This window comes from Plecotus auritus (assembly GCF_963455305.1).
Source record: "Plecotus auritus genome assembly, chromosome: 4".
Lineage (NCBI taxonomy): Eukaryota > Metazoa > Chordata > Mammalia > Chiroptera > Vespertilionidae > Plecotus > Plecotus auritus.
Window position 1 is genome coordinate 177,168,581 of NC_137775.1, and position 15,603 is coordinate 177,184,183.

The window sequence follows — 15,603 nt, forward strand, 5'->3', positions numbered from 1 at the left end:
GTCAGGCTCTGGCTCTGCATCTGTCATTCCATTCACCAATGAGTCTCAAAGTCGGGACACTACAGCTGTCCTGTTCTTTTCAACCTTTTCTGGGATGGAAGAGATGAGACAACTGGCTGGCTGGTCAAGGCCTCATCACATATTCAGCAAGTCTGTACAAGCACTATCGTGTAATTGCATTGTTCTTCCCTTTATTTGTAGAGCAGATCTTTTCCATTTAAAAGGTCATTGGAATGTTTATTTTACTGTGTGTCCCTATTTAATTATTTTGCTATGAATTGCATTTGTTAATAAAACAATGGTGTCAAACTGTTAGCCATAATTTACGTTCCACCATGCTCATGTGAGCATTTGCACAGACAGTAGTGAGTGAATGGAAGAGGAAAGGAGAATCCAGTTGGAAGGTTCTGGTGAGGTTTCTTTCCAAATGAGGACTAAGCTTTTGACTTTCCAAAAGAGACATGTAGCAAAGAGACTTTTGTGTTTGGAAGTAGCCAATTCTATTAATTTGGTATTAATGGCTTGGATCTGTCCCAGGAACTAGAATATAGAGAATCATATGGTTTACCTGTTGGTTGATGCCTGGGTTGGTTCTGGCTAAACTCTGCAGCTTTCAGTTGGATGGAGTTGGTGGAGACAAGATTAAAGTTCATTTGGGCTTTCTTTTCACTGGCTTTTGAGTGTGCTTTTGTTTGAATTAATCTTTAATCATCCCAGTAATCCTGATGCAAAAGTGCTAATGCTAAGGTCACTGCACAGGTGGGTTTGAGCATTTCCGTAGGAACAAACTTTAGAGCCAACAAACAGCACACCAAGTTTCAAGGAAGATACTCCAGACACATATTATGGGAGAGACAGATAATTCTGATGATAGTTTCCATTTGGAAATTCAAGTTTATTTTCTGTATCTAAGAGTATTTTGCCAAAGAATTCCATGCCCAACTAAACTTACCATCGGAAAGTTAATGGCATAAATAATCAAGAATATAAGCTTTCTACACATACTAATACATTAATACACAGAAGTTCATCAGAGTAGCTGGTATTAAAGCTAAACAAGAAAAAAAATTGAAGACTTTTTCTTTTTAATTATGGGGGGGAGTTAGAAGTCTTTTTGTCATTTGGAAGATTAGTCTGCCAACTCTGAGTACTGTACTGTAGATTTTAGCAAGATGGAAATCATTAAATCTAAATCTGGCTGTGTCTGCATCAGAACTTGAGCTTCATGTAATTCTTAGGTTTGTCCATTCCTTTTCTTTCAGCTTTGTTCCCATTTTAAACTGTTAAATGTTCAACAGCAGAAAAAAAAATGAGAAAAATGCCTTATTTACTCCATTATGTTCTACCCAAACACCCAGGAAGCATTGTAATGAGGCATCTCTAAGGGTGCTGTCTGGTAGTCCTTGCTCAGCTGCCATGAAGTTAAATGCATAATCTTGACACATGGTCATTACATCCTTTTGCTTCTCCCTTGAATCTCAGTCGTTTTTAACCCTGGCTGTACTTTTCACATTCTCCTGAGAAGGTCTCAGAAATCCTGTTATCTGGGCCCAACAGTCAGAGATTGATTTCATTGGTCTGGGATGTGGCCTGGGCATTCGGATTTTGAAAGTTCCCCAGAAGACTTTGGAGAAGTGATTCTAACCTGCAGCTGTGATTAAAGAACCATTGACTCAAGGGTGCGCTATTTTGAGTGTGCTCAAGATTTTACAGTTTAGCAGTTCCTCTCCAGGTCTTTCCTGCATGTCTGCAGTGAGGGGTGAGGGTCTTAACAAATATCCACAGGAGAGAAGCAGGCAGGGTAGGTTACAGAAATTGTGAATGGGACCAAAGTAAACAGGATTCAGAGCCCTGTATCCTATACTAAATGCCACCATTGCTGTCAGATTTTTAAACTCATAAAGGGCATTATTATTTCCTACTGTAATACCGTGTACCTCCTAGAAGCACTTAGTAGATTTATTTAAATAATAGCTCTTTTAGCATCCTTTCTTTATACCCCTCCCTCATGTACAGTAGACTCAACCTAATGTTATTATTAAGGGGAAAAGGCCTAAGTTCACTTTTTTCACTGGTAGTTAATAGGGAATCTTCTCTCAAACTTTTACCTGCAGAAACTAAAAACTAAAAGCCTCCTCGTGTATTGGTGATTCTTACATTTTGCTTTATTTTTTTTTTAAGTGACTTCCTACTATAACTTCCTAGTTAATTCTCTGAGGTTTTCTAGGCAGACATTCTACAGGTAATCATAATTTGATCTTTTCTGTAATTATAGTTCACAATCTCTTATCTACAATCCAGTTTGAAAATGGAAAGTTTGTAAGATTGGCACTAAAACCTGACTTGAATAAATGTGAGGCTGTTTACAGTCTTTATGCTTCCATTATGTGTTAATGTTCATACATTTTAATGTAGAAATATTATGGAGTATAGAATGCTGAATCAGTTTCTGTTATTACATGATATACAGTAAATTAACTTTTCTAAAATATGAAAACTTCTAAATTCTGTAATACATCTAGTCCCAGAGGAATGTGGAATGCTTTATCTTGATATGTTCAATTTTGACCTCTGTAGCTAGTCATACTTAATGTCTAACTCCCTATTTAATTTTTTGATCAAAAATATAATGTAAAATTATAACTATTTTGTGAGTGCATATGTCATTAAGTTCTTTTATAGTAATGATGAAGTTGATTTTGCTACTTTTAGTAATGATGAGGTTGATTCTGCCATATTTCTTGAGCAAAAGAAACAGCCATTGATTGCAACAAAAGCTTTATGTGTTGAAGGAAAAAATATTGTATTCGAGTGAAGTTGACTAGAGCTTGCTTTTACTCAACCATATTTAAAATGCTTACACAGATTCTGAAAAGTATCATGGAATACTCTGTCTTCATTTCAGCTAACCGCAGGCCACTGGGAAGTTATGTAACAGACTATCGGGTAGACATAATGATCAAATTATATACATAATCTATTCAGTTACATATTAACTGCTGGTGGTGATTATTTTAAGTTGCAGTTATACTCACCATGATGTTTTGTGTTTGTTTTTTTTTTAATAAATAAAGACAACTCTACTGTCAAAAGCTACATCAATGTAAGTAGTCTCTGAAGAAAATATGATTTGGAAACTTCTAGTTAAATATAGCAGATTGAACATGCATACTTTTCTGTCTTCTTGCCAAAAACTTATCAAAATCATAATGAAAGAATGTGAGAGAGCAAAGTAGAACCAGAAAGTAAACTAAGAAACAAGTAGTCATAGAGTCCAAGAAACAATCCAATCAAAGAGAAGAAGTGAGGGTACTCTAGAGAGAGCAACCATTCCAGATTGAAACAAGAAGCTATGGGAGGTAGGAGAAAAAGAACTAAATGAAATGGAGGTAAGCAAGCTACCAGCTACAGAGTTCAAAACAATTGTTATAAGGATGATCAAGGAAATTAGTGAGAACTTCAACCAAGAGAAAGCAACCATAAAAAAGGACAGAGAGCCCTAACTGGTTTGGGCTAGAGCATGGATAGAGCATCGGCCTGCGGACTGAAGGGTTCCAGGTTTAATTCTGGTCAAAGGCATGTACCTTGGTTGCGGGCACATCCCCACTAGAGAGTGTGCAGGAGGCAGCTGAATTGATGTTTCCCTCTCATTGATGTTTCCAACTCTCTATCCCTCTCCCTTCCTCTCTGTAAGAAAATCAATAAAGTATATATATATATATATATATATATATATATATATATATATATATACTAAAGGACAGAGACCATAAAAAGAACTAGTCAGAAATGAAGAATATCTAAGATGAAGAATATACCAGAAGTAATCAACATTAGGCTAGATCAGGGGTGGGCAAACTTTTTGACTCGAGGACCACAATGGGTTCTTAAACTGGACCGGAGGGCCGGAACAAAAGCATGGATGGAGTGTTTGTGTGAACTAATATAAATTCAAAGTAAACATCATTACATAAAAGGGTACGGTTTTTTTTTTATTTTATTTCAATAGTTTTATTCATTTCAAACATTTTAACAAGAAGAATGTAAACACTGTTATAATTTGAAACTTCAAAAAATGGAGGAATCATAGCACAATAACATACCTTATATTGAAGATGGCAAAGGCAAAATAAAATTGCCTAACAAAGGAAAGGTACAAAAGCCTTTCAAATTAAACTTAAATATAATAAAATAATTTAAAACTAAAACAAATAGAAAAGAACAAAATGTGTAAACAGTAAATTAAACATTTTCTTTAGTGCAACTTCCAAATTATGCCTGGGACGTAGATGTAGATGGCAATGTAGACTGGGTTGAAAGGTTTTCGGTCTTTAAAACATCAACTTCAGTGGGAACAGTGTTGTTGGTCTCCTTTTTAGCTAATGCTCTGATACTGTGCTCTCCAGAGGTGTGTCTCCCTACATCACAACGATAACGTGTCTATGCATTCCCAGGGTGATGTCGGGGGACGCGTCAGCGGGCATTCCAAGGAGCCTCTGGAAGATTGAGAGGTTGTTCCTTCTACTGAATGGACGGATATAAATCCGCCCACTCAGAAGAAGGAGCTGCAGCCGTGTTTCCGGACGTTGCCATGTTAACACTGCTGCTGGTGAAGGAGCAGAGGGGAGAGCAAGAGAACCCTCCGCTCTTTGGGCTCCGCGGGCCGGATAGAACAGCTGAAGGGGCCGGATCCGGCCCTCGGGCCATAGTTTGCCCACGGCTGGGCTAGATGAGGCAGAGGACTGAATCAGAGATTTGGAAGAGAAGGTAGCAGAAAACACCCAATCAAAGAAGCAAAATGAAAAAATAATTTTTAAAATGAGAACCTAAGGGACCTCTGGGACAACATCAAGCATAGCAATATCCCAATCAAAGGGATACCTGAAGGAGAAGAGAGAGAGCAAGGAATTGAGAACCTATTTTAAGAAATAATGACTGAAAGGAACTTTGGAGGGAGGACTTCAAAAAACAAACACACACTCAAAAGTAATGGATTATTTGATGTCCATAAACCTTTAGAAAAATTGATGAGTTTTTTGACAAATCTGTCATAGCATTTGAAGAAAAAATAGTCAGAAGTACATAAACCAGTGTTAAATCAATGAAATTAACAACTTTAGGCAAAACAAAAAGGTTAGTGAGAGGGGAAACATAATCAGAATATAACTGCTGCCCAGCTGGCATGGCTCAGGGATTGCGTGTTGACCTATGAACCTGGAGATCACATTTTGATTCTTGGTTAGGGCATATGCCTGGGTTGCAGGCTCGATCCCTATTCGGGGCGTGCAGGAGGCAGCCGATCAATGATTCTCTCATCAGTGATGTTTCTGACTCTCTCTCCCTCTTCCTTCCTCTCTGAAGTCAATAAAAAATAACTTAAAAAAAAAGAATATAACTGTTGTCTTAATAGTAAACAATATTTACCAATTAATGCTCTAAGTAAACATTTTGATATACTATATTGGGTAAATGAGGAATATATGTGTATTTTTTTTGAAAGAGAGATGAGATGGTATAAGATAGCTCAATCATTATTCATATCATCCATAATAGGAAATCAATAGGTAACATAAAAATATATATTTATAATTTGAAAATATGTATTTAATTACTGAAAAGTGGTTACTTTGAGCTGCAGGATTTGGTGGACATGGGAATGGGATGGGGAGCATTTTAATAGTATTTAATTTTTATATCATTTGCAGGTATTCCATAGATAAACATTAAATTAATTTTAATATATACTTTAAAAGAAAACAACATGTGGTTTGAGGAAACACCCTCAAATTGTTATTTCACATCCAAAACAGTTAACAGGTACATGTGTGATTTTTTTAAAGGCTTCTCAAATCTAAATATTCTTTTCAAGTTGTTACTTTGGGGATGCTAAGGCTAAAGCTCTCAAAAACTCAGTTCTATGGGCTCAATTCCAATCAAACTATGAAAAACAAAACAAAATGGGTTGCCGCCGCCGCTGCCGCCATGGTGCCAGCCCCTCGGGTTTCCGTGAGACTGGGTGATGCTCCAGAATGGGAGACAAGCCAATTTGGGAGCAGACTGGATCCAGCTTCATCCGACATTCCTGCCAGTTATTTGGTAACGACAGAACCCAACTAGGCACAGTTTACATTGACGCATCAGGCCTTACGTGGGAAGGACAGCAATTCCAGGGGGAAGCTGCCATTGTGGAGAAGTTGTCTAGCCTTCCGTTCCAGAAAATCCAGCACAGCATCACGGCACAGGACCACCAGCCCAGGCCAGAGAGCTGCATCCTCAGCATGGTTGTGGGCCAGCTTAAGGCTGATGAAGACCCCATCATGGGGTTCCACCGGATGTTCCTATTGAAGAACATCAACGATGCTTGGGTTTGCGCCAATGACATCTTGAGGCTTGCCCTGCACAACTTCCGCTTACCTCCTCCCAGCCAGGCCGTCCTGCTGTTTCCTCCTCCCCCCTCTTCCAGGTGCTGTTCCCACTCCTCCAGACCTCCCAATAGCATACACAAAGAGCAGGACCGAGGGGGAGCGGGCGCAGTGCGCTGCTCGGTATTGTGCATGATGTTTGGACGCTGGACTAGTTACATCTGACAGAAGTTTGTGTTGTACCAGCGCATGCCTTGGAAAGACTTAAGTAATGCAAAAGGTTGTCTTTTTTTTCCTTCTTTTTAATCTACTGACAAGGTGCTCTAGTAACTCAAAGAAGTGAAGGAAAAAGCAGCTGCCTCACCGTCCAGATATTAATTTGTTCAGATGTTTCAATGCCTCGTGATACAATAAAACCACAAAAATTTTCTTGACAGAAAACAAAAAAACAGGTTATAACAATGGAGGAAATAATTTACATATTTTGGCTTTTATTCCACCTCTTTGATTTCTTAGTGGCAAAGTGCAGTAGAGGCAATATTCCTGGATTTGAATAAACTCCATCACTTACGGATATGTGATCTTGGGCTAGTAGCTTAACTTCTCTAATCACTGGTCTCCTCTATAAAATCAGGTAAGAGTCTCCATCTCATAGGGTAGTTGTGAGGATGAAATGAAATGAAATACATTACTTAGCAAAATGTTTGCAATGTCACAAGCATTTATTAAATTTATCTACTAGTATTACTCTTTATTTCCCCAAACTTTACATTTTTCCTAGAAAAAAAGGGGGGGTGGTATTTAGCTCTGTTAAGTAATGCAAAAGGTTGTCTTTTTTTTTTTTTTATAATTTATTGATTTTTTACAGAGAGCAAAGGAGAGGGATAGAGAGTTAGAAACATCGATTCAGCTGCCTCTTGCACACTCCCTACTGGGATGTGCCCGCAACCAAGGTACATGCCCTTGACCAGAATCGAACCTGGGACCCTTCAGTCCACAGGCTGACATTCTATCCACTGAGCCAAACCGGTTAGGGCTGTTTTTTTTTGTTTGTTTGTTTTTTTTAATCTACTGACAAGTTCTACCCTTGGTAACTAGGCTATTTTTTTTAAAATAGTTCTATTAAATAATTATCTTGTTATCTCTAGCTACATTCATTTGTATGGGCCATGATATGCTCCACAACTGAACTAATTTCTTAATGTGTCTTTATTATATATTATGCAATAACTGGGAACTAGTTTCTAATGTTCTGAGGGAGTAAATTTAATAGTAATTATAATCAGGTAGGACTTTAATTTGTCAAGTTTAAATTGTCATATAAAATCTGATTAAACCTTTGATGAAGTGCGGCTAATTTATTATCCCCATTTGGCAGATGAGCAAACTGAGGTTTGACGACAGTATATAGTTTGTTACAGGCTATGTAGTTTCTGTCTTTAAGAAGCATTTCATTCTGTTCTAAATATAATACATTATATGCCTCAGTTCATTTTAACTTTATTTTAGCATTGTCATAGGTACTGATGAATAGGTAGTGAAACAAAGTTTCAAAACTTGAATATACAGTCAGTAATACCTTTATGCCACAAATTGGATGGCATTTTTAAATTCTAAATAACAGCAGGGCTACCTTTGGTTGCTTCAGGGTTAGTAAAGCTTTTCCCTATTGATTGCTCTGATTGGTTTATTTACATATTTATTAATTCAATAACCACAAAGTGCCCTCTGTGTGTTAGGCACACGGCTTGGTGCTGGATATCCATAGATGGAAAGGTACGGTCCTTATCCTCCAGCAATCTAGTGGGGAGATCTATTCGTACACATATATATGCATATATATTAGACAAAAGTTATGATATATATCTTCATATATGTATCACATTTCATATATTCATTCCCTGTGGATATATTCCCAGAAATTGAATTGTTGGACCATATGGTAGTTCTGTTTTTAATTCTGAGCAACCTCCACACTGTTTTCCATAGTGGCTGTACCAGTTTACAGTCCCACCAACCATGCAAAAGGGTTCCCTTTTCTCCACATCCATGCCAGCATTTGTTACCTCTTGGCTTTTTGATGACGGAAATTCTAACAGGCAGGAGGTGATATCTCATGGTGGTTTTAAGCTGTAAGAATTTTTAAAACAGAATTTGTCATGGGACAGCTCTTAAGAAAGAATATTTTATGGAAATTTGAAATATTTGCTTCCCTTGAAAGTAGGTCTGAAATCAACTTGAGGTCTAAATGACATACAAGTAGGAGACCAAGATGGTGTTCGCAGGATTACTAGGAGGCTGAAGTTAATCACCTCTTAGAACTTTATCTGTCTACCCCATTGGTTTGAAACTTTTTTGAGAGTAATCTTAGGCCTCTTTATTTTCCTTCCATAGAAAACACTAAATGAATACTCAAAATGAATTAAATGAACACCAAACATGATGAACGTGAGGTCTGAAATTCTTGGAATGAACTCTAAATTTGTATTGGGGTCTAATAATTCTTATCCATACCACTTTAAAAGAATATACTTTCTTTATTGATTTTTGTAGAGAGAGGAAGGGAGGGAGGGAGAGAGAGAGAGAGAGAAAGAGAGAGAGAGAGAGAGAGAGAGAGAGAGAGAGAGAGAGAGAGAGAGAGAGAGACATCGATAGGCTGTCTCCTGCACATACCCTGACTGGGGATTGCACCAGAAATCTGAGTATGTGCCCTGACCAGGAAGCGAACCTGATACCTTTTGCTGTGCAGGATGACAATCTAACCAGTGGAGCTACACCTGCGAGGGTTCGATGCCACTTTTATCTATCACTCTGGTTAGGTTGTTAGAAGATCAGACTTTGAATTAATTTGCAACATTAGATAGGGTTTATCATGTTCTTTAGAAAACAACTTAATAAAACAATGGAATTGTGAATAAGATATGCTGGGTGAACTATGATGATATATTTTTTAAAATAATCATTGTGAAATAATGGTTTGGAGGAACATATGGAATCGTTTTTGTAAGGCAGACTGTAATTACTGTGTTTCTTTTAGAGTACTAAATATTGGACATAAAACAGGAGGAAATTAATATTCAAAATACATAGTGTCTTTGGTTCTTTTAAAATCATGATTTCCTTTTTTTTTTTTTTTAGTGGCTCCTATAGCACTTGGAAATCATATACACTTCAATCCCTGGAATAGTGGGATTGCCAAAGCAAAACATCACTTATTTACATATAAATATCCTCATTCAGGAAGACTGAATACCTTCCTCATTTATAATGAAGTGGCAACAACGACAACAATCAAATTCTAAGACATAGATACTAGATTAAAGTGACTGGGCCTATCTCAGGATCAAGAAACAATCTTTCAAAAAATTCAGCCTGGTCCCAATGTATAATCCTTCTTAAAGCTATTTTGAATTGCTGCCAGGTCTCTGGCTATGATTTTGCAACCCCAGCCAAATAATTCAGAAGACTTTTGGAGGAGAATATTGGAATTTTCTGCCTCATCCAATGACTCAGAGGGAGTGTTGATCTGTTTTCACTACACCACCTATCTTTTGCTGAGAGACCAATAGTTTGAACTTATAAAGTGACCCATAGAAGTCAATGAACATTGTGGTTTCACATTAACCACAATATTGTCATTTCAAATGGAATGTACAAATTCATCACAATCCACTTTAACCCTTTTATGTTCTCAAAGCAGCAGGAAGCCAGCTTATGTGGTCAGGTAAATGGCTGTTGACTTTGACTTTTGTACATTGTGTCATGCTCTTCTCATTGAACTTGAAATATGTTGAAAAGACAAATTAGAGCATTTAAAAACTGAGCATAATTTATTCTGCAGATGTTTATTTTAAAATTTAAAGTAATTTATTAATTTATCTTTTGACAAACATCATTTAAAAATCATTCTCACTACAAGTTTAGCACAATATGATATCATTTTCCTCCTTACATTCATTTTTTTTAAAATATATTTTTATTGATGTCAGAGGAAGGAAGAGGGAGAGAGATAGAAACATCAATGATGAGAGAGAATCATTGGTTGGCTGCCTCCTGATGCCCCCTACTGGGGGTCGAGCCCGCAACCTGGTCATGTGCCCTTGGCTGGATAAGAACCAGGACCCTTCAGTCCACAGGCCAATGCTTTATCCACTGAGGCAAACTGGCTAGGGCTCACATGCATTTTTGTATCTTCCATTTTTGAACCTTTACCTGCCCCATTGATGAAGAAGCATGATTCCATAAAACTTAAAGGACTAAAAGCATCTCAAATCAGATAAGCAAGAGGAAGTATCGGTACAGCTGATTTTCATGAAGTTTACAATACTTCAGTTAATGCAGGCAATTATTTTTTAAAAGACTCCATAAATCTTTGATTTCTATACGTGATGCTATAGAAGGAATGGTAAATAACCTGATTGGAAAAAGAATTATTTTTCATGTTTGAATTAAGTTCATTTTTACAGAGTATAAGAAAAAAATAATAATGCTTATAATTTTTGGTTTAGTATAATATTCAATCAGTGTTGCATTTTAAGAATCTAAAACACCTGAGGTTAAGTACTAGTTAAGGATCTACCACCTGATCCATTAGTGTAGCTGATAAGAAGGTGCTCAGATACAAGGTTTAAACTAGGCATTCCTCGCATCACCAAGGTGATCAGGAAGGTGGATTTTCTTAAGCGAGGATGAAGATCTTCTGGGGAGTGTAAGTGGAATTAGTGTCAGCAAGTTTGCCAAAGAACCAAAGATGGAGGCCTCAGGGCCTTAGATAATCCATTCTCATCCCCCTGAGGATGTTGAGGGATGTTTGTGGAGAGCATGGTCACTGTAGAATTGAGGCCACATATATCATCACTATATAGTACATTGGGGTGTAAGCAAAGTTAGTGGCCCTATCCCACTAACTCCAGCCTGAGCTTAGAACTGCATTCAGTCAATAAATTTTTATTCAATCCCTACTATGTGCCAGGCACTGTGCTATGTGCAGGAAATGCAACAGGAAATAACAGCAAAAACAACTAGTTGTTATCAGACCTGGCATATATATATATATATATATATATTTTTTTTTAAACATATTTTATTGATTTTTTACAGAGAGGAAGGGAGAGGGAGAGAGAGTGAGAAACATCGATGAGAGAGAAACATCGATCAACTGCCTCCTGCACACCACCCACTGGGGATGTGCCCGCAACCAAGGTACATGCCCTTGACCGGAATCGAACCCGGGACCCTTCCGTCTGCAGGCCGACGCTTTATCCACTGAGCCACACCAGCTAGGCATGGCTTATATTTTTGACAAATAAAATTCTGATTACTTGTTGAAATGAAAGACAATGCACTAGAGTTAGAAAATTCAGATTCAAATTCTATGCCCTTAGTCTACAATCTCTTGTTATGTAACATTGAGTAAGTGATGGAATTCTTCAAATGTTTTGAATCTGTGAAACAGTCATATTTTCTACCTCATAAGGCTGTGAGGATTCAGTTTAATAATACACATGAAAATGTTCCATCCTATATAATAAAAGTAATATGCAAATTAACCATCACTCTGCTACACCCACAAGCCACGCCCACCAGCCATGCCCACCAGCCAATCAGGAGCGAATATGCAAATAAACCCAACAAAGATGGCTACAGCCACAGAGAGCAGGAGGGAGGCTTGGGTTTCCCCGGCAATGGAGGAAGCCAAGCTTTCCGCCTGCCCTTGCCGGCCTAGGCCTCCACTCAAGGCTACAAAGATTCAATGATAGAAGATACATAAACCCAAACAGAAATGGCGGCAGCCACAGAGCTGGAAAGAGCAGGAGTGTAGGGTTGCCCCCGGTGATGGAGGAAGCCAAGCTTTACACACACCCTGGCTGGCCCAGGCCTCCGCTTAAGGCTACAAAGTTTCAATTATAGAAGATACATAAATCCCCCAAAAATGGCTGCCACCACGGAGCAAGCAGAAGCCTTGGCCTCCACTCCAGGCTACAAAGTTTCAATTGTAGAAGATAAATAAACCCCAGAAACCAGGGCCTCTGCTTGGGTCGCCTGGGGGCATGGCCGGCCTGTAAACCACCACAGGCCCCTCGCCCAGGCCACCCCACACCCCAAGGGAACCCCCACCCTGATCTGGGACACCCTTCAGGGCAAACCAGCTGGCCCCCACCGGTGCACCAGGCCTCTATCCTATCTAATAAAAGAGTAATATGCAGATTGACAATCACTCCAACACACAAGATGGCTGCCCCCATGTGGTCAAAGATCCTGCCCCCATGTGGACACAAGATGGCCACCACAAGTTGGCCAGCAAGGGAGGGCAGTTGGGAGGGACCAGGCCTGCAAGGGAGGGCAGTTGTGGGCGATCAGGCCAGCAGGTGAGGGCAGTTGGGAGGGACCAGGCCTGCAAGGGAGGGCAGTTGGGGGCGATCAAACCTGCACGGGAGGGCAGTTAGAGGTGACCAAGCCAGCAGAGGAGGGAAGTTGGGGGCAACCAGGCCTGCAGGGAATGGCAGTTGGGAGGGACCCAGGCCTGCAGGGGAGAGCAGTTGGGGGGTACCAGGCCTGCAGGGGAGGGTAGTTAGGGGTGACCAGGCTGGCAGGGGAGCAGTTAGGCATCAATCAGGCTGGCAGGGGAGTGGTTGGGGTGATCAGGCTGGCAGGCTGAAGCAGTTAGGGGCAATCAGGAAGGCAGGCAGGTGAGCAGTTGGGAGCAGTCGGACATCCCTCGAGGGGTCTCAGATTGGAGAGGTGCAGGCTGGGCTGAGGGACCCCCCCCTCTCCACCGTGCATGAATTTCATGCACCGGGCCTCTAGTATTATATAACCAGTTACTGTTATTGTTCTTGTAGTAATGCTGGTCCCTATGAGACAGAGCAGGATTGTGGTTAAGAGGGCAGGGCTGCCTGGCTGGAGTTGCTCAGTGTTGAGTGTTGATCCATGAACCAGGAGGTCATGGTTTGATTCCCACTCAGGGCACATGCCCAGGTTGTGGGCTCGATCCCCAGTAGGGGGCATACAAGAGAAACATTATTAATGTCTCTATCCCTCTCACCCTCTCCCTTCCACTCTCTGAAATCAGTACAAACATATTTTTAAAAATTTTGTAAAAAAAAAAGGAGGGCAGGACTTTCTCAGCTGGATCTTTACTCTGCCACTCACAAAGCTGTTGTGAGGATAAAATGAGTTAATATATGTAAAATATTTAGTGTCTTGCACATAATTAGCACTCAGTAAATATTAGTCATTATTTATGAAGGAGACTAATATAGTAGAATCTTTCTCTTTTAAATTTCTATTACTTTTTTACACAAACCCCTTTCTGCTTAACCAATTCAGTATTTACCCTCTCCCCAGTAACCAGAAGCAGATTTCACAACTGAATATAAACATTTCTAGTAGACAAGACTTGCATTGTCACAAAAATCAGGGTCGTTATTTTTTGCAGACCTGTTAATGAATAAGGCTGAAAATGACCTCAATAAGTGCATAACTGTCAGACATGAAATATAAAATATGTTTTGCATCTTTCAAAGCTGCTTTCTGGATAAACAAATTTGTAAAAATCCTAAGAATGAATATTAACTCTGACAACACTTACCAAGTGTTAACAATTTCTAGACAAGGTCCAAATCTCTTCAATATGTGAAACACTGATGATATTTTATTCCCTTTGTTTCTTAGTTTCCCTTAATAAACTGTGTATTTAATTGCTCATGATGACTGAAATTCATTTATTAATATTACTAAAATTTATTAGCATTCATGGGTGGTTAACTTAATTGGTTCACATTAATCATGATTGGATGCCATTATGGATGTGTGAACTTTGCCCCATTTAACAGTTATGACCTATATCCCCTATCCATTATCTATGTCCTCACAAATATATGACATTCATTATCCTGAGAAAAAGCTACATCTTCAAGGAAAATGTATTATTTACAGTAAAGATAAAGTGACATAATAAACAGTTGCTAAATCCGATGGCTTAAAGAACATAGATGGTTTTTTTTCTCTTACAAGGGCAGCTTGGCTCCATGAGATCATTCAAAGACCCATCACTATTTTCCTCCAGTTTGCACAAGCGCTCAGAGCATTACTGCCATCGGCCAAAGCTGCCCCCTCTCCGGTTTCCTTCCACTGGAATGAGAAAAGAAGACAGGAAACATGCGCAGTGTCCTAAGGCTCAGGCCAAGCAGTGGCATTTATCACTTCTCACATTCTATGGCTGCACCTGACACAAGGGACGCTGGGAAATTTGGCCTAGCTGTGCCCAGAAAAAGAAGGAAAATGGATTTTGCAGTTTTCACTAAATATTATTTTGTTGATTTGCAGAACTATATCACCAAGATAATCTATTTCAATAAACTGTTTCTTACAGGGATTTACAGCAACTTAAACCTGCTTTCCTCTTCTGTTGGATTGCTATTTTATCACGCTATGTGCTGAGCAAAACTCGTGGTTGGGAGTGAAGTACTCACTGATTTGGGCTAAGCCTTTTGCAAACTACCTATCCTGATTCACCAAACATTAGCCTAGATCAGTGGTCAGCAAACTGCGGCTCGCGAGCCACATGTGGCTCTTTGGCCCCTTGAGTGTGGCTCTTCCACAAAATACCACGGCCTGGGCGAGTCTATTTTGAAGAATTGGCGTTAGAAGAAGTTTAAGTTTAAAAAATTTGGCTCTCAAAAGAAATTTCGATCGTTGTACTGTTGATATTTGGCTCTGTTGACTAATGAGTTTGCCGACCACTGGCCTAGATCATACTTGGGTTAATTTTATACACCACTCCTATTGTTTTAGGAATGTTTGTCCTGGACCAGAGCCTCTTCTTTCAAAAATAAGCCCACCTGGGGATTATGGTAATCTTTGTTCATGATTAAAATTTCTCTGTCCTTGTTGCTTTGTATTTTACCTTTCCCAGTAGCTTAATCCACATTCCATGGGTTTGTGATAAACTCTGAATATGGAATCTGAGTGTCAGTTTCATGAGCCTCATCTGAACATAAGGCGCGTCTCTTTGTTTCATTTAAAATTTCTGCAGTAGCAGTGATTATCTCGCCTTTAGTTTTGTTCACTGAGCAAAGAATTTTCTTTTGAGTTTTTTTTCTCCCCTTTCTTTCCTAATTGGTGTGCTCTGGTGGTTGATTTTGTGGATTTTTTGGGGGGGAGGAGGGGGATTGGGAGGTTCAAAGTACTGACCAGTGATTCATAAAACTGATTTTCTTTTTTCCTTGCAATTAAAATA

The 15,603-nt window shown here is 39.2% G+C and overlaps 1 protein-coding gene across 1 annotated transcript; it reads left to right on the top strand.

Annotated features, from left to right (window-relative positions):
* Positions 1-6,029: 6,029 nt before the first annotated feature.
* Positions 6,030-6,587, top strand: LOC308246885 (nuclear transport factor 2-like; the record flags this gene model as incomplete). Its single annotated transcript, XM_080665214.1, has 1 exon — positions 6,030-6,587. The coding sequence occupies one exon, from the start codon at positions 6,030-6,032 to the stop codon at positions 6,585-6,587; it is 558 nt and encodes a 185-aa protein (XP_080521340.1).
* Between the last annotated feature and the right edge of the window lie 9,016 nt (positions 6,588-15,603).